At 45.4% G+C, this 19837-nt stretch overlaps 4 protein-coding genes across 4 annotated transcripts; 2 read left to right on the top strand and 2 right to left on the bottom strand.

The window, feature by feature from the left end:
- The first annotated feature begins 358 nt into the window (after positions 1-358).
- Positions 359-1129, top strand: LOC105702505 (histidine-rich glycoprotein-like). Its single transcript, XM_012430130.1, has one exon. The coding sequence runs from the start codon at positions 359-361 to the stop codon at positions 1127-1129; it is 771 nt and encodes a 256-aa protein (XP_012285553.1).
- Positions 1130-2013: 884 nt separating this feature from the next.
- Positions 2014-2766, bottom strand: LOC105702502 (histidine-rich glycoprotein-like). The gene has a single exon (XM_012430118.1). The coding sequence runs from the start codon at positions 2764-2766 to the stop codon at positions 2014-2016; it is 753 nt and encodes a 250-aa protein (XP_012285541.1).
- A 1961-nt stretch (positions 2767-4727) lies between these two features.
- LOC105702495 (histidine-rich glycoprotein-like) lies at positions 4728-5498 on the bottom strand. Its single transcript, XM_012430104.1, has one exon. The coding sequence runs from the start codon at positions 5496-5498 to the stop codon at positions 4728-4730; it is 771 nt and encodes a 256-aa protein (XP_012285527.1).
- A 2469-nt stretch (positions 5499-7967) lies between these two features.
- LOC105702487 (histidine-rich glycoprotein-like) lies at positions 7968-8705 on the top strand. Its single transcript, XM_012430094.1, has one exon. The coding sequence runs from the start codon at positions 7968-7970 to the stop codon at positions 8703-8705; it is 738 nt and encodes a 245-aa protein (XP_012285517.1).
- The last annotated feature ends 11132 nt before the right edge of the window (positions 8706-19837 follow it).

The raw sequence follows: 19837 nt of genomic DNA, 5'->3' as shown, positions 1-19837 counted from the left end.
CTTAAATAGATCCCGGTGCCCGACTCCCTGTTGCTGATCAGCAGAAGGAACCGGCAGTCCACCCGAGTGGTCCCTATGGCTCCCCAAGGGGTTCTAGAACCTCCACTTAACCTTATTTATGTAATCTTGGTTAAGCGTTACATAAAACGGCTCCACTGGTCTTTTTAGGCGTTGTAAAAAGCGGTATCACTGTGCGGATAAGTGGAGAGTAAGAGGACGACGAGGTGGACGTCGCGTGCCACCTGACTGGTCGTGGGCCCCGCTCGAAAGGGAAACCGAATTTCGTGAGGCGAGGAATACTATAAATGGCGTCTGTGGTGGGTTAAGTCAGTCTAAGCCGTCGCTCGGAGGTCTCAACATGGCTGTCGGAACATGCAGGGCTCGCTACGCGGTGGTGGTCCTCCTCGTGGCGTACCTATGTACAAGCTTCGCGCGAGAAGTCGGGTGGCGGCGCCAGCGTCGCGACGTGGACCTGGAGGCCGCTGCGTCGGAGCACGAGCACCACGAGGAGAAAGGCGGTGGTAAGAAGCACGACGAGGAACACCATGAACACCACGACGAGAAGGGGGAGAAAGGCCACAAGGGAGATGAACACCACCACGAGGGCGAGCATGGGGAGCACGATAAGGAGGATCATCATGGACACCATGAGGAACATGGCGGCCACGAGAAGAAGCATCACGATGAGAAGGGCGAACATGGGGAACATCATGAACACGGACATGGCCACAAGGGAGGGAAGTTTGACGAGAAGAAGGGCCACAAGAAGGGGCACAAGACGAGCGGGTATCATCATAAGGCTCACAAGGACGAGTACCACAAGGAGCACAAGTTCTATGATGACTATCACAAGGGAGGACATCATGAGAAGGACGGACATCATCACGGGCATCATGGCAGCAAAGAGGGACACCACAAGAAGGGTGGCCACCATCATTCTGGGCATCACGAAGATCATCACGGGAAAAAGGGACACCATGATAAAGGACATCATGATGAGGACCATAAGGGACATCATGGGAAACATGGCCACGAGGAGCACCATGATCATCACGAACATTATGGCAAGAAGGGTGGTCATCACCATGGAAAGAAACACGGATATAGCCACGGAAAAGGAGATCGCTGAGGATTGTTTCTCCATGCCAAAGACTTTTTATTTTGTAGTCTGTAATTGTTGTCTTATGTTGTATGCTATTTTTGTTCCGACATGTTGAAGTAAAATATGGTTTTTCGAACATTTTTTCGCCTTTATCTTCGCCCGACTTGATGCGTGATTTTATTCCAATGATAACGCTTTCTATTTCGAGAGATGAGGAATTACGTTTACGCGTTTAGTTTAAGAGGAATCCGTGCAATATAATTTATAATTATTAGGATAATGTTGAAATTCATCGAAAATTAATTAGTTTACCAGTTAGTTTACAAATCACGTGCAGCTATTTTTAATACTGTATAAAAAGAAGATTTGGCTTTACTTTTTTTTACTTTGACTTACATATACTTCTGCCTTTTGAACTTTCATTGTTGATATGCAGCAATTTATTATTTCTGGGGAGTATTAGCAATGACAATATGCATATTTAAATTCATGCCACGACATTTATTCAAGTGTTGCAGTACTTAGGAGCTGCATTTTATCACAAACAAGTATTGGTCACAATTCTAGGAATATATGGACGCGTGTGTGTGCGTGCGTAATAATGTATTACTTAAGCACAGAAAACGAAGAACAAAAAAATTTCTACAAAAAGGTGTAAAATATAAATTTAAAAAGTTTCATTTAGACTCATGAACCGAATACCCGATACCAACGATACGAGGAGCGAGAACGATTCGGTTACTAGATTTACCGTTGTTAAATTTGTTTAATAAATAGTTAACAATAACAGTAACAATAGTCGTCAACAAAATTAACAATAACAACAGGTAGGACATGCGCAATTACTAAACAGAAATTGCGTTCGACTCGGCAAAGTCGCTTCATAGGTCAGCTGGTGGTTTCTCGCGGGATTAATGTTTGCCGCCATGGTGGTAATGCCATTCCTTGTGATCATCGTGACCACCTTTCTTGCCATGACTATGGTGATGATGGTGATGCTCATCATGTCCGTCATGTCCCTTATGTCCCTTGTGATCGTGGTGGTGATGTCCCTTCTCATGATGACCCTTGTGTCCGTGGTCATCCTCATGATGCCCATGATGATGATGCCCTTTCTTGTGATGATGTCCCTTCTTGTGTCCATGCTCATGATGGTGGCCTCCGTGGTTCTCGTGATGCCCGTGATCATGATGCTCATCATGGAACTCCTTATCCTTCTTGTACTCGTCTAACTTCTTGACTTCGTGATGCCCCTTCGTGTGATGTCCCTTCCCATAGCTGCCTTTCTCGTGGAACTTGTGTCCCTTCTCCCCCTTTTCCCCCTTGTGATGTTCATCATGGTACCCATCATCGTGGTGATGATGCTTCTTGTGCCCGCCGTGTTCCTCGTGATGCCCATGATGATGCTCCTTGTCGTGGTGCCCCTTATGTCCCTTATCGTGCTCATGGTGGCCCTTGTACCCCTTTTCTCCCTTCTCTCCGTGATGTTCGTGATGATCCTCGTGATGCTCGTCGCCGCCTCCTTTCTCATGATGGTGATGGTGATGATGCGAGGCAGCGGTCTCCAGGTCACGGCGGTTCCTGATGTCTCTGGCGGTGACCATCACCGTCAGGCCAACAAGGAGCAGCGCCAGGGCCGGGAATCCACCCCAGAAGGCTGCCATCTCCAGTTCCCTGTAACTTTTCCTCCATTATCACCTGCCACAACCCAATACGAGTCCACTCTTATCATCCCCATCACGTCCGACAATACCTAACTCTTCAGTCGCCGGTTGATCCCTGCCAAACTCGAGTCCTGCTGGACCGGATACCGGCGTCACACCCCTGTGTCCTCTGGACCCTACCTGGACCACCTGATCCAGGCACCAAGCTGCCCGTTTGGCGCAGGTATCTCAAACAACCCGACAGATACCTGCGTACGACTCGCGCCGTCCCTGGAGATGTGACACCTGTCCTGGCGGGCCGTCTATTATTTATATCTTTGACTTTTCGGCCAGCTGCACCTGCGCCCACGTGGTGGTGGTACTTGCACAAAGCCCCTGCCACCCCGCACCTGATCCTTTCGTGCTTTGGTGGGAGAGATCGGTTCAGTTTCCCCTGGCGTTGCATTAGAGAGCTTGCTTTTTCTGGGCACACATCGCGCTTGGCCGGAGGACTTTCCTCTGGCTGCCGCTATGCTTTATCGCTTTCACAGCTCGCATCGCTATCACTCAATGGTTGCTACGTTCTGTTAAGCAAACCGTTTTGTAATACGCTGCTCCGAGGAGCCGATTCATTATATAAAGCTGGTTGCGCAAGTGGAGCTGATGGACGTCTCCTCTAGACCGCTCTAGGATTGGGTTAAGCCATTCCCACCTCTCCTCTCATTGGTCCACTCGGCTTAACCCTTGCTCGCCGGGAAAGCGTCGAAAATCTCGGTTTCAGTGTTTCTATCTCGCTGCAATTACCTGCCAAAACTGGAAACAATTCCCACAGATTCTCTCAACCTGAATTACCACTTTCTACGTTTAATAACTGATTTCCTCGCCTGGATGATTTACCACCTCATGCTTGAAAAATTGTTATTTCTGCTATTCCTAAACTTTAAGATGCAGACATTCAATTTGGCGTTACGTTAATTCGGGTTCTTTAGTGTACAGAGAATGGGAACTAATTGAATAACATCCATTTCTGACAAGATCGGAATTATCAAAGGAATAGGCTGCGGTTCAATCTGCAGTATGAATTGCTGGATATGTAATAACTGCTCTCAGGGTGGGAAATTCGATGTCTTGTTGTACGATTAGCATAGTGCATCTTGATTTTTATGTTTGTGATGGAGAATATGGTTTTTCTTTAGGAATAGAAATTATCCGGGAATTAGATGCGGTTTCCGATACGTGGGACGTTGTCCAACCACGTGCTGGAAATCGCACGTTTGTTCCCCCAAAGCTCTGTTATTCTTGGCACCTTGATTTCCGATAAGTCTCTACGAATGCAAACGACTGGGAACTCCGTGAAAACGTTTGCTTTCCATTACTGGAACCTCGGACAATTTGGTGGAAATCTACGCTGAGTAATTATACCACGGACGGGATTACTGAGGACCCAAGTAAAATTGAATAAAGCTTCAATTACTTTTTAACGAAGAATGTCTCTTTTGAAAACCATAATTTATGAACATATTAAAAGCGACGTGCAAAATGATATATAATATACCGCAGCGAAAAGTAAGGTTTTTCATGTGTTAGGTAATACCTCTGCGATTGCAATAATTATATCACGTAAGGAAAAGAAAATGAGGTGTCGCAAAATTCTAGAGACTTTCGCTACTTATCGTTAGTTTTCATTTTAATTCGTAAGAACTCAAACCAGAAATCCATTCTTCATCCACTTCGTAAAAACATGTTCAAAAGACGTCCATTGGCATTTCCTAAAAGTCATGAAAAATATTTCCAGGAGCATCCGTGTTCGTTGAACAGAAGGTAAAGGAAAAGACACAAGGATTCCTCGGTAACGTAAATTCATTTAATTACTAAAATCAATGTTGGGATAGATTTCTGCGGTAGACCCAAAATTAACACTAGTCAACAAAGGAACAAATATCAACAAACAATAACAGTGACTGCAATGCGGGATACAGAGATCAGCGATGATGGCCACTCTTTTCTTCGCTATGGTACCCATGTTCCTTTCCATGATGATGATGGTCCTTATCGCCATGCTCCTCGTGATGATGGTGGTGATGCTCGTGACCATGCTTTCCATGATGATCATGATCGTGATGATCGTGATGGCCCTTCTCGTGGTGTCCTTTCTTCCCGTGGTGGTCGTCGTGGTGTCCGGAATGATGATGGCCACCCTTCTTATGGTGCCCCTCCTTATGTCCATGGTGATGGTGATGGTGCCCGTGCTTCTCATGATGGCCATCCTTGTGATGGTCGTCATAGAACTCGTGGTCCTTGTGGTACTCGTCTTTGTGCTCCTTCTTGTGGTACCCATGGGCCTTTTCCCCTTTCTTGTGGCCCTTGTCTTCGTGATGCTTGTGGCCTTTGTGGCCGTGGCCATGCTCATGGTGCTCGTCGTGTTCCCCGGACTCGTCGTGGTGATGCTTCTTGTGGCCGCCGTGTTCGTGGTGATGGCCCTCGTGGTGCTCCTTGTCGTGGCTGCCGTGATCCCCATGATGATGGTGGTGGTGGTGCCGGTGTCCTTTGTGGCCCTTCTCGTCGTGATCATCGTGGTGATCGTGGTGGTGCTCGTGTCCTCCGCCATGGTCCTCGTGGTGGTCGTGGTGATGATGCGAGGCTGCTGCCTCCAGGTCCCGCTTGCTCCTGATCTCCCTTGCCCATCCGATGGCGACCATCGTGCAGACTACCAACAGTGCGAGGCACAGCCGGGACGAGCTGTCGGCGGCCATGTTGGTGCCTCGTTAGCCCAACGCCAAGTCCAACTGAGAAAACCTGATTAAGGCATAGCTTTATATACTTGATGCAGCCACCTCCTGGGCGCACGTAATCGCTTTTCTCCGGGTAACCAAGTCATTCACGATCCTTATTCCTCGTTTCGCAAACGCCATCTTGGCGAACACCCACTGCGGACTTCTATAAGCGCGAAAAAGGCCAAACTAAATTGGCCGGTTATACATTAAAGAATTTTTCTTTCCCCGTGCTTTAGGCATCGATTCATGTACTTGACACAACCACGTCCTGGGGACACGTAATCGCTTTTCCTCTGGCGCCCGACCTATTCGCGATCCTTACTCCTGGTTTCGCAAGCCGCGTCTTGGTGAGCTCCCAGGACACGTCACTTATCGGCGTCTTAGGTAAATGGGCACTAAAAGTGGCGGATTATGTACCGAATTCTGATACTTTTGGAAACCTCAAGCATATTTACACACTTCTTGTCGTCTTCCTCACTTATGGCGGTCTTAACCCGTTCTTCCTCGAGCGTCCGACTTGATCGCGATTAAGGTGTAATGAAAAGTGCCATTTATATGTATCAGGAAGTGAAAATGTTTGTAATAGTTTAACACGTAATTATAGAGAAACTTACTGAATTTCATCTTGACGCTTTCAGACTTCGGATTTTTTAAACAAACTTTTTAATTTAAGCTAGACCAGAATCAAAATGCCGTCGCGCTTTCATATTTCGATCGATATGCAGTTATTTAAGACTCTGATATGAGAAACGAAAGGGTCAGGACAATTGTACGACAATTTAGAACACTCTGGTAATTGAGAAACTGGAATTTAATCGGGATAAAGGCAAGAAAAGTTCCTCGACGCGTTTCACGGCACCTTAAGCGTTAATTTATCCATAGCCCTTCCAATTATCAATAAGCAGTTGTTACAGATATTTATCTGTACTTTTCACGGATTAGAGGAGCAACCGCTTTGTCATAACCCTAACAGAAATAATCTGGTGTCCTTATTTCAAAATCTGTTCATCTTACAGATCTCTTCCAAGTTTAACAGACTCTTCTTCATGTAGAACTAGGATACAGAACTAAAAAGTCATACAATATGACTTTGACGCTTTCCGTGGTTCTTCATAATTTACAATTAAATTAAAACGTGTCACAGGTATCTGAACAAATCTTCCTCAATTCTCTAAATCAGAGCGTAGCTAGACTCTCTGGTCTATTAGACCCCAACATGGAAATTGGCCTGCATGGAAGCCATTTCTAAATTCGACTCAATTTAATCTCGCCTTAATTTTGAAGCTGGTTTCGCAAGTTTCGAGGAGCTGTCACTTCCGGGATAACGCGACGATATGTCATCTTTACGGTTTCTGTCGGGACGTCCCAGGAAAATGGGAACCAGGAGCATTTTCACCAGCAGTGCTGATCCCGCGTGGCCACTTTTCGTCTTCCACCCGGGTGACTGTTGTCGGCTCTTTTTGCAAAATGTTAACTCACTTCGCAAACAAATCCTCGGGCGTTTAACCGCTGTTCATTTTAGCTTCGGGTTGCCCAAGAGAGCGTCGCTGGTTTTTCTCAACCCCCAACGGCTCTCGCTCGAGAGCCTATCGTTGTGGGAAAATGGGACAGCGGGAAAGTGGGACAAGGCGATCCTAGACCAACGCACTGTAGATCTGTTCTTTGGCAGCCCTTCTCGTCCTGGAATGTTCCCTTTGCCTCTGTTTGTTATTTCTTACCTCACCCAACTCTTTCTGAACAATTATTCCCTATGGCCACCGAGAAATGGCGGAAATGCATGTAGACAAAAGTTAGGCTCGTTTCAGAAAACGTTTCCGTTGACTAAATCGAATTTTAGCTCCCCTGACCAAATCAAGAGGCTTCAATCAAATTGGGAGATCCTAGACCAATGATCAAAATTGACTGTTTGTTATGCATATGTCTCACTTTCATATCACCTTAAGAAATCCTATCAGTCCCTAGTTTCCGTAAATATCAGCATGGTATATTTTGCAACAATGCTTTCAATAATATCTCCAGATTTCCGCCCAATTTGCAGCATCAAGACGCAGGCTTGGCGTCGTCCCAGTTAGACAGTGACAAGAGCTATGCGGAAGGAATCGGAAGGAAGCAGCTCGCCTCGACGGCGCCTCCGCTGATCCTCAAAGGATTTTAGTCACGGCAAGCTGGAGGTAGTTTGAGCAAGCAATCGTGATTTCAGCCGGTTACATAATGCCCTCGGTTAGCAACTTGGCTAGGTGGAAACTCAGGCGCCGATTTAAGCAGGTTAAGGAGACGCCTCTTTCGCAACGACTTAATGAGCCAAGAAAAGAACCACCGCTTCCCTAATATCCCCAATTATTCTGCGTTCGATATAAAATCCGAGAGAGCTGGCCAGTCGGGACACACTAGGCACAAGGCAGTCCAATCAAACACTCCCACTTTGCGAAGGAAGGTCGGAGAACCAAGATGACGGCGTACACGATGCTGTTGCTGGTGGCGGCGGTCCTGATTGGTCACTTGGTGGAGGCCCGGGAGATCAGCAGGGTCCGTCGCGATGCTGACTTGGAGATGGCGGCCTCGGGACACCACTACGAGAAGGGTGGAGGAGAGGAAGAGCACTCCGACCACCATTCCCACCATGGGGAGAAGGGAGACAAGGGATACAAGGGCCACCATCAGCATGAGAAGGGCCAGAAAGGACACCACGACAAGGAGGGTCACTCGGGCCACTACGAGGAGGACGAGGGCCACAAGAAGCACCACCACCACGACGATGGCTACTACGCGGAACACCATAAGGGCGAGAAGGGGGAGAAGGGTCACAAGTACGGGGAGAAGGGACACTTCTCCAAGGGCCACAACACCAAGGGACACCACGAGGTGCACAAGCTGGACGAGTACAAGAAGGACAAGGAGTTCTACGACGAACACCACGACCATGGGCATCACGAGAACCACGGAGGCCATCATCACGAGCATGGCCACAAGAAGGGTGGCCACCACAAGAAGGGCCATCATCATCATGGACACCATGAAGAGGACCATGGCAAGAAGGGACACCACGAGAAGGGACATCATCATCATGATCACAAGGGACACAAGGGCCACGACGGACATGACGAACACCATCATCATCACAGCAGCCATGGGAAGAAGGGCGGCCACGAAGACCATAAACACTGGTCCTTCAAGAAGGGACACTGAGCCGCATCAACCGACGCCATCTTTAGTTTACACTCTGTTCATAGTTTTCCGTTTTTCACTGTTTGTCGTAACCTTTCACCGATTTAATAAATCTTTTCGTACTGTTGCATACTTCCTTATTCTTACCTACGGTGTATGTCGAACATGTTGCTTGTGTGGATTATTTTAGAGTGAATTGTTTGCTGGTGTGTTGAGGGAAGGGTGGGTTTTAGTTATGGGGATGAGAGAATGCATTTCATTTGTGTGGTTGTTTTGGCTGTCCCAAGTCATTGTAAATATAGAGTTAATTTTATATGAGATCGGCTGGTTATTCGGTGTCAACTTACTCTCTAGAACTAAGTTACTAGAAAATAATTCTCCTGTTACCAGAGGAAACCGCATGCATTGCTCACGGATTTTTAGTCCCTACTCGCTCATCCGTGAAAGATGCAAGAAGTCCACGTTCTTTTAAGTCACGTAATGCTACATAATTGTGTAATTGTGATATCGTTGCAGGAGTAAAATAACGATTACGTATAACTATAGATATTAAGTTTTATAATATATTATGATTATCACTACTAAACAGTTAGATTTCTTTCGTTAATGCTTTAATTTTCAATTACATGACTTCTATTATTAACTTTATTTCGTATTGCGCTGTTACTTAATGCTAAATAAATACAGGGATCTTTAAAAATATGTACATTCCACTAATCTATGTAAATCATTTAATAATAGAAATTCTTACGGTGTTAATTATTATTAAGTAACTAATCAATGATAGACTAGCTTTTATAGGCCGGTTGAATCAATACTTTCTATTGATGTCTGTAACGAGTCTTTCTCCACGGATTGAATCAGCACTTTTTTACTAGTTACCGGTGAGAACACCGTTTTCCTCCAGAATTGAGTAAAAAATTCACGGACAGTCGGTACATTTCCGGTACACTAAATTTAGAGAGTTCTAATCCAACAATAAGAAACATGTGCTTCGAGGTTCAACAACTCCTGATCACCCCGTGGGAAATTGTAATGTTAAATACTTTCCTTATGTCATTAAAAAAGAACGTACCCTGACGAAAAATTTGCATGAAATTTCCCTGAAATTATAAATATACACTCATCAAGTACCGTACAATTACGTATTTGTTTTCCAGTTTCTCAAATTTTTTAAGTATCCATTCCACGTGATCAATTTCACCATTTGTGTGGTTTCACCCACCACATTATGTTAACCACGTCCCTATAGTAATTGTAGCCAAATTATTCTATTCCATGTAATGTACAACCACAATATATTCCCGGCCAAGCGACCCCAGACTTTAACAGAGTCAACAACAGGAGGAACAACATTTGCTGGTCTAAATCAGGGAAATCAGCGGACTACCATGACTCCCCAACCTCGAGAGCTTTTATTAATGGACCTGGAACCTCCCGAATTGGTCCATCATACGGTAATTGCCTACCGGACCCTCGCATGTACTTCATTATTAGTGATATTCTTTATGAATGACCTGTGCGTCGAAAACAATGGCCACCCTAGCAGGGATTGTATTAAACCGAAGCACCGCCGTTACCGAAGAGCTCTTCTGCAGGTCCGCACTGCTTTCCAACATGGCACCACATAACACCGCATAACGCCACACAACATCATCCATTTTGGCTGGCGATCTGCGTTCGTTTTTTCCAGCAGATCATGACGCCTCATAACTGGCCGGGAAATGAGATCATCCACAGGACTCATTCAAACGCGGATTTTCGCTGGAACCTCCATCTGCATTTATTGGATAAGGTTCCAAAGATGTACATTACTTTCCAACATGGCACCATATAACACCACATAACGCCACACAATATCATCCATTTTGGCTGGCGATCTGCGTTCTTTTTTTCCAGCAGATCATGACGCCTCATAACTGGCCGGGAAATGAGATCATCTACAGGACCCATTCAAAACGCGGATTTTCGCTGGAACCTCCATCTGCATTTATTGGATAAGGTTCCAAAGATGTACATTACTTTCCAACATGGCACCATATAACACCACATAACGCCACACAATATCATCCATTTTGGCTGGCGATCTGCGTTCTTTTTTTCCAGCAGATCATGACGCCTCATAACTGGCCGGGAAATGAGATCATCTACAGGACCCATTCAAAACGCGGATTTTCGCTGGAACCTCCATCTGCATTTATCGGATAAGGTTCCAAAGATGGACATAACTGTGTTGTGATAATTGGTATCACAGGAATAATTACACTTGGTAACCCATTGAAGCATGTGACGATACTTGGTTATAGTCTCATCAGACAATCTTGTGACACGTATGGGTGTCGAATTGGGATGAAAGCAATGAAAGCCAAATGCTGATCAGTTCTTTTAATCGATCGCAAAAATTGTCACGTGGGAGAAGATTTAATTGAAATAGACAAACAGTTTTACTATGACGTGCGTTTTAATGGTAACCCATTGAGGCATGTGTTCCCATCAAACAGTGATATGACACGCATGGGTGTCAAATTGGGATGAAAGCTAAACGTTAACACATGTCCTTACTTTCACGAACATTTTATCATTAATGCTATTCTTTACGCATGATCGGCGTGCCGAAAACAATGGTGCACGCATTGAGAATTACACTGAAGCGAAGCACCGCCATCAACGAAGAGCTGTCCTGCAACTCGAACTGCTCTTCAGCCTTCACCATATAACACCGCATAACACCACACAACATCCAGCGACCTGCACTCCCTTTTTCCTGACCAATTATGATGCCTCATAACTGGACGGGAAATGCGTCCATATACCCAGCCCATTGGAAACGCGGATTTTTTATGGGACCTGTATACGTGTACATCGAATAACCCTGCACCGATTAGTATAACTGTCGCTCTTTAATTAGCCATCGAAACGCACCGCCATCAACGAAGAGCTGTCCTGCAACTCGAACTGCTATTCAGCCTTCACCATATAACACCGCACAACACCACACAACATCCAGCGACCAGCACTCCCTTTTTCCTGACCAATTATGATGCTTCATAACTGGACGGGAAATGCGTCCATATAACCGGCCCATTGAAAACGCGGATTTTCGATGGGACCTGTATACGTGTACATCGAATAACCCTGCACCGATTAGTATAACTGTCGCTCTTTAATTAGCCATCGAAACGCCCGCTTTGCGTCGTTAACCCGATACTCCATTGTGTTGAATGGTCGGGATACAATGTCATGTGTTTTCCGATCCGGAATGAAGCCAACCTCAGGCAGTTTTGCCACTTGATTCCAACTTTTGGCGCAAAGCTGATGTGGTGTTTGTGCCACTCTTATATTTAAAAGGATAAGACCTATCATAATTATATGAACATAGAAGTAAAACTCGGAAAATTCTCTAGATTACTAACTAGCAAGACCAGTCAAAAATCGTCATGTTGGGCCCTTAACACTAGAACTACCAGGACCAGTAAAAATTCCTGATGTTGGACCCTTGATACTAGAAGTACCAGGACCAGACACAATTCCTGATGTTGGACCCTTAACATTAGAACTACCAAGACCAGTAAAAATTCCTGATGTTGGACCCTTGATACTAGAACTACCAGGACCAGACACAATTCCTGATGTTGGACCCTTAACACTAGAACTACCAGGACCAGTCAAGATGTTTGGTATCAGATGAAGCTGAAATGTTCCTTCTTCTAGTGCATCAATATCAGGAGCCAGTGATCCCGTTCAGCATAAAACAACTTACCCGGAATCGTTCTCCAGCGCTTGACAGTGCACCGTGTGAAATTCCTAAATGTCACAGTTCGGATGGAAGCAATAAATTATTGAGAGGGAAATCGATTAGCCCGTTACGAAATAGGAACAGTGGCGTTCCCGGGTAAAAAGCCCGAGTTAGCCGATCGATCCGTTCGAGTTGGAGGATCGCCCGACTTCCACCAGGTGAAAAAGAGGCTGCAGCGGGTCTGAGATTTTGCTGAGAAGCAGGCTCCATCCTGGCCGTTCTCAGTGATCTCCTATCGTGGGATCGAAAGTCGAGATCAGCGTTCACTGACCGCATCGAATCGGCCTCGTAATCGAATCTTGGCCGTTTCGCGCACTACCATCTACCCTACGTAAGACGCCATCAGCAGTTACGTCCTGACCGCTCTACATTATCCAATATGTATCACGGGAAAAAGCACACCGGTACTTGCTTATCAAACGGAATAGCTCGGCAAACGTTAACTAAGACCCCGATAGTACTGGCTTATAAATATCTGGAGATCGCTGGGGGGCAGCTTAGTGTTAGTTAGTGGTTCGTTAGTGGCGGCGAATAATTATCTGCCGAACATTCGGCGCAGCCGGGAGCACCGATTGAACATGAGGACACAAATGGCAGGCCTTTGTGTGGCAGCATGCGTGTTGTCGCGCATGGTTTTCGCCACAAACCTCGAGGACGGCAATTCCGAGGAGTGGTTCGAGGACCTCGTGAACCTCGACCTAGGATCGGAGTTCAACCCTGATCCGGAAGCCATTGACGAGTCCGTGTCCGCAGGAGAACCGGTCATCAATCATTCTCACAAGGCAGCCCACTCAATGGAACTTGATGACCAACCCGAAAGAGGTGAACACAACACGAGTCAGATGATGGATCCAGGGGACAGAATGGTTCGCAGTGTGAGGGCCAATTACTTTTTTTCCGTTGCCCATGAACCCGAGAGCCACAAAGTTTACAGGGAGTTCCTTCCCGATGATCGTGAACAGCACAGGGAAGATCAAAGAGACAGTCACGAACAGGACGAAGATGAAGACGGCAATGCGCAACCTGGAGTTCAACGGTACCTATCATCCTTGAACACGGATTCTGTAGAGGACACTTCTGTTCAGGAGTTTCCTTCGCAGTTCAACAGAGGTTCAGACCCTGATGCCTCTGGTCTCAAGCGAACCTCATTCTACAGCTTGCACTCACGTCCTAAAAGTGATGTGGCTGATAAAAAGGTTGTGTACAAAAGTAGAGGAAAGGAGCCGAATCCCCCTAATTTCACATTCAATGTTCATGCGAGACATGAACCTTATTTATCTGCGGTTCCTAGTGTTGGGGTTAATCAGTCCCCTGTTCAGGCGTCATCTTATCTGGGTACTGACTCAGGTTCACCGGGAAGGTTCGGTAAACAAGATCAGTACAAGACTTATGAGAGTAACGAAGAAGGTGGAGGAAATGAAAGAGTGAACGGCGCCCTTTATACACAAGAACGCAATCATAATCTGAACCGTTATCAGAATATGCAACCACATTCACTCTTTCTGAAGCCATTGGAAGCCGTGAATCGTTCTTTGTCTTCGGATAGCAAATCATTTGGCACACCTAAAGCAGCTTTGAACAGTGGATTGGAAAATAGAGCTCGTCAAGATGTTCATTCTGATGATTATATCGGGGAACGTCAAATGGTAAATGGTGGTTTCCATGATGACCAACCGCAGAATTACAACGTGCCGTCCAGCAACAACGGGGAAGTGGGTTTTCAACATTATCCATCATTCCTTGTTTCCGTTCTGCCAGCGAACAATTCACGTTTGCATGATTCTCCTGCAAATTCTAACGTTGGTTTACCGAAAGCATTCGATGCGAGTGTCAATGACCAACCACGGGAAGACAATGACGAAGTCAATGAAGAAGGTCTTCAGCACTATCAGCCTAACAGGCAGTTGGGGACCCGTCTATATCCTTCGTACTTAACTCCGTTTATCGGTGTGAACCAATCTTCAATCTATTCCCAATCAGACATGGATAAAGAACCAGAAGAACGTCAAGATCAAGAATCGCGCCAAGATAGCAATGAGAATTATCAAGACGGCAGTAATCAAGCACAAGTACAAGACGCGGAAGATCATGATCAACACCAAAATGATAGTCAATCGATAACAAACCCATTCAGTTCGATACTGATTCCATTGATTGGGGTGAATCATTCTTCACATCAACCGAATTCTTCATATCTTAAATCAAAGTCAGTATCAATTCCAAGGCCACAGGAACAGCAACGATATCGGCCTCGTCAAAGGGAATCTGAAAATGGTTGGGTATTGGAAAATCCAAGAACACAAGGAATAATTGAAATTCCGAGGGACGACAAGGAACAACAGAGCGACAGAAGACCACTTCCTAATTATCGTACTATAATAATTCCGTTGATAGGTGTTAATCGATCCTTAGGTAATGGTCAGTATTTCATTTCAAATCCAAAGTTCATCGAAGAAGCTCAGAAAATAGTTGCAGGAAGCAATGGTCAAGCTAGAGGAAACGTTGGAAGTGATATTGGCCGAAGGGCTGAAATTCAGGAGGTTCTTAACAACGTCCGAGATCGTGTGTCGCATTATTCCCCATTGTTAGTTCCCCTGGTTGGACTTAATCAGTCCTTTATTCAACGCCACTCTTCTTCTGATCCGCAGAGAGTTGAGAGCTCAGAGCATACAGGAGAGATTAATGACGATGACGATTACTTTAGCGAAGAAAATTGCGAAGACGAAAAGCGTACAGATGATCCGAGACAATATCCTCACAATGTTGCACAACCAACAATTCAGCCTTATACCCAATATTTGATACCTCTGATAGGAGTTAATCACTCCAGTCATCAGAGTTACCCATCATTTGCAGATGCCCGTACAAAATCTGTGGAGTTCCCCGATGAGGACTTTTCTCTTGATGATGGTGTACCATATGGAAATGTTGAAATTGATAAGCCAAATGAAAGGGTTCAAAAGGCTCAGCAAGGGCTTGATGTCACTGAGGAACATCCGAACATTGGTCAGATACTTCTGCCACGTTACTCCCCAATCATCATACCTCTAATTGGGGCTAATCAGTCTTTGGTTGATGTTAAAGCAATCACAGATGCGGTTAAGAAAGCTAAGGAGCAAGTAAATGCTTATCAAATTCCTGGTGATCAATCCAGAAGAGGGAATAGCGCCTACAAGAACAATGTTGATCAGAACTTTCAGGTGCAGGAAAGAGGGGCGCACGAACAAGCCGAAAAGACAAATGATCGTTCAGCGGATGATCATTACTCTCCACTCCTAATTCCGCTGATTGGTCTCAATCAATCGTCATTTCAACCGAACTCTTCCTACCTCTCGAAACTAAACCCCAACGGAGTTGACAAGTCTGGGAAGCGGAACATCCCGGATGCCGTCGAAGAGTTCCAACCAGTTGATGTGGTTGACAAAAACGCTCATAGAGAACAGAATAACCTGAAGAAACACTTGGCTAATGTCCAAGAAGTTCTCCAACGCTATTCACCGTACCTGATACCGTTGTTGGGCTTCAATCATTCTGAAATTCAGGAAAATTCGGCTCAATCGAGTCCAAATTCGTACCAAAAGTCCGAGGAACTAAGTATCGAACCTGGATTTCCGTTCAAAGAGTACAGAGACGGACATGATAAGCCCAACATCCCTGGAACAATTGACGAAGAACACTTCAACTCAAACTCTCAAGTCACTTCTCGACCAGCGATTCAATTCTATTCGCAATTCTTGCTCCCAGGATCAAATGGTTATGGTCATAGTATTAAAGATAATAGTCACCATCAAGAACGCGCTGACGAGGAAAGTGGAAACCATGGTCCTCGCATTTCCTATGATAAGGACATCAATGAGAATAATCATCAAGTTCGTAACCAGTCGCCTTTTCAACCCTATTCTCATTATTTGACTCCCATTGCCGGTGTAAACCAATCCTATGGTCAAACTCAACCCATCCATAACCCCCCTTCATCACAAGAACATCAGTTCTTGAGAGCTCTTCACGACTTCAACTCACACGAGAATACAGATCCAGTTGTTGAAAATGAAGACTCTCACCAGCAGTATGTTGAGAACTTTCGTAGAAGTGGGCATCGAACAAAGCCGACGACTCAACCTTATGGTAATTCCCTTTCGATCCTCAACACAGCTTATCCAGTTTCTGCCTCGAATAATTCCTTTGGCCAACCAAATTCACTTTTTCTGAAAACCACTGCGAACACGGTTGCGGGATTGCACGAACAAGTCGTTGATGTTGATATCCAATCACGAGAGAGAAAAAATCAAGAGGTGAAGAACAACGACTCTGTTACCTATTACCAGGAAAATTTTACCGTGGATAGAAATCCGATTGCTCATCATCCCCCTGTTCAACTGTACGCCGTAAATCAGTACCCACCACTCAAGGAGGAACATTCACAGGTTCAAGCTAATTACTCCTACTTTCAACCAAATACACTTCGACTGGATGAGCAGGGAAATGTTCCTGGAGATCCCCACGTACCGGAATATGGAGATAAGTACAGACATGATAAGTACAGAGCTGATCATCCAGTGTATGGAGGGCAATACAGTAAAGAGAATGATCCAAGCGATGGTCAATCACCAATTGAACGCTATTCCTCTTATCGATTACCATTATCGCGGCCTATCACATCCTACAACAGTTCAAAGAGAAGTTTGCTTGACAAACTTGGGAAGTCAAGCCCCTCTGACATCCACAACTCTTTTGAAGACGCTAAGGATGTCAATGCTGATGGCATCCGGAAGATATCCGTCGAAGAGTACGAAATGACTAAACGTAAGAAGTATAACCATGGCGGTGATGAGCCAACATACATATCATATTCCCCCTACCTGTCCGAGATAAATAATTCCGAGGCCCAATCAGAAGATGCATTTCTGAAGCCATTGCCTAGCTCGATAACAGAAGTTGGGGTTCGGGGAACCCTATACGACTTGCCGCAACTCAACTTTGACGCTGATGAGGAGAAGGGAACGTATGATCCTCTAGTTGAAAGAATCCCAATTCGCAGGAACAAACACCAACGTCTAGCTCAGCATAGGCAGATGCTCCCTCCCTATTCCCCACGCCTGGTGCCCTTATATAACATTAGTCAGTCCACAGGCTCAAACAATTTCAATCTGTCTGCTGAAATCCCAAGTCCTTATCCACATCTTGTGCCACTGATTAACGTCGATCGCGGTTCAATTGGGTCCAGTGGGTCTTCTACGGCACCAAACGGAGGATCAGCAGAGTATGGGACCCAAAAGCCTAGGGCTAACTTCTTACTGCAACAAAAGGATGACAGTAGCCTTGAGAACAATGATGGCGGAGTTCTGAGAGCAAACTATGATTCGCTTAAACACTGGATCAATCAAAACCAGAAAAGTTCCCCGGTGATTCAGTCCCTTTCGGCCATTCTCATTCCGCTTGGCAGCATCAACAGGACCATAATTCAGCCGAATTCTTCCTTGCAGAAAGTCAACTCAGACGCGTTCAACAGATCGCTGGAGTATAGTACTTACCACAACAATACCAAGTACAATGATAAATCCAAGGTAGGTAGTAACGAAGACGACAGACCACCAGTGCCGAGGAAATACCGTACAAATGTGTTAAACCCCGATATTGAGAAAGGTCAGGAGAACCAACATCACTCCTTTAGACCGACGACTCATGATGATACAATTTCAACCGAAGAACGTGCCACACCGTCACATTCGACTTCGGTGCCGCTATTTGCTAATTATGAGTCCAAACTATTGCATGAGAGAAGTGAAGGTATATTAAATGACAACTTTGAACGCCAACAATTGGCAAATTATACCTCTCATCCACATCAATCTTCAGAACATTCCCAGTCACAGACAACGTCAAGCCCTTCCTTCATCATCAATGATTTAAACTCAGGCTTCGGGAAGGCAGAATACAAAGACAAGAATGGTTACGCACATCAGCCTACAGGGAATAAATCATTTCTCCACTCACTCTCAGGGTTTGCACTTCAACATTCGACTTCGATACCTTTGATCCAACATCCCACATCGGCACCTTCGCTTCAACATCCAACCCCGAGGCTAGCTGGTAATGGTTACAATTCCAACTTATGGACCAAAAAATCCGACGAAGCAGGGGATGATAAGAACACACACCGTCTGTCGCTAAACACACAGGATGATGATAGTGGAGAACGGTTCTTTACAAATGAATGGTTGAAGGAATTTGATATCGGCCCATCTTCTGCACTGAAGGTTCAAGATAAGGAACATGCTGGTGATAAGGTAATGGATGAGGAATTTGGTTTAAAGATGAAACCGAAGTCGCTATCTTGGGTTCGGGAAGTGACGTCTCATGCCCATCAAGATGAGGAAAAGCGCTCCGATGTAAAGGGGGGCCCAGAAATGAAGAAAACTGACAAAGAAGGTAGCTTTGAAAAGTTTGACACCTACTCCGAGTTCCATTGGAAGCCGGAAGATCACGGTGAAATCAAGAACGAACCCCATAAACATCTTAGAAGTAAGAATCGCGATCACCATAAGAAACTTAATCACGCCGACTTTAGGGACTTGCAGGTCTCACTCGAAGATTTTGGAGATCATGCTAATTACGGTCATTTTGACTCACATCACGATGACCATCGCAGCGGTTTACATGGTCTTGATGACCATGCCGATATTGTCAGTCATGACAGTGATGGTCTTCGTGGCAATACCGAACACAACAAACCTAGTGACATTACAGAACATCATAATGACCATTACGGCAGCTTAAATCATGACCACGCTGATATTTTACAAGATCACGACCATCATAATGACGATGGGCCTACAATAGGGGAGGAGGATAGTGGTGATGATCATTTCGGTCATGACTACAAACTCGATTCTGACCATAGTAGCGAAGAGCACTATGAAGACCACGACCACGGCAATGTTGATGACGCTCATGAAAGAAGTCACTTCCATCTGGGTGGAGAAGCGCAGAGGGATCATCACGATGTAAACTCGGTTTCCGGGGACTTCTACGAGAGTGGGAATGGCCACAAAGGAGGGCATCACGAAGGGAGCACTGATAAGAAAAGTGGGACGAAGACGACGGGTTATCACAACGTCCTGCATAAGGATGAATACACGAGAGACCACACATTTTATGATAATGCCTATAGAGGTGGTCACTATGTTAAAGATGGGGAGCTGCAAAAGCATTTCGATAGTTCTGATGGGGATCACAAGAATGGGCAAAATCATCAGTCAGGTTTTGATAGCAACCATTCCGGAAAGAAGGATCACCACGACATAGGGCACAGCGATAGCGACCACAAAGGACACACCAACCGCGAACACTTCTTTTC

This window comes from Orussus abietinus, unplaced genomic scaffold (genome assembly GCF_000612105.2).
Source record: "Orussus abietinus isolate OABI.00-Male unplaced genomic scaffold, Oabi_2.0 scaffold243, whole genome shotgun sequence".
In the NCBI taxonomy this organism is placed as follows: Eukaryota; Metazoa; Arthropoda; class Insecta; order Hymenoptera; family Orussidae; genus Orussus; species Orussus abietinus.
This window is presented reverse-complemented; position numbering and strand designations above follow the sequence as displayed.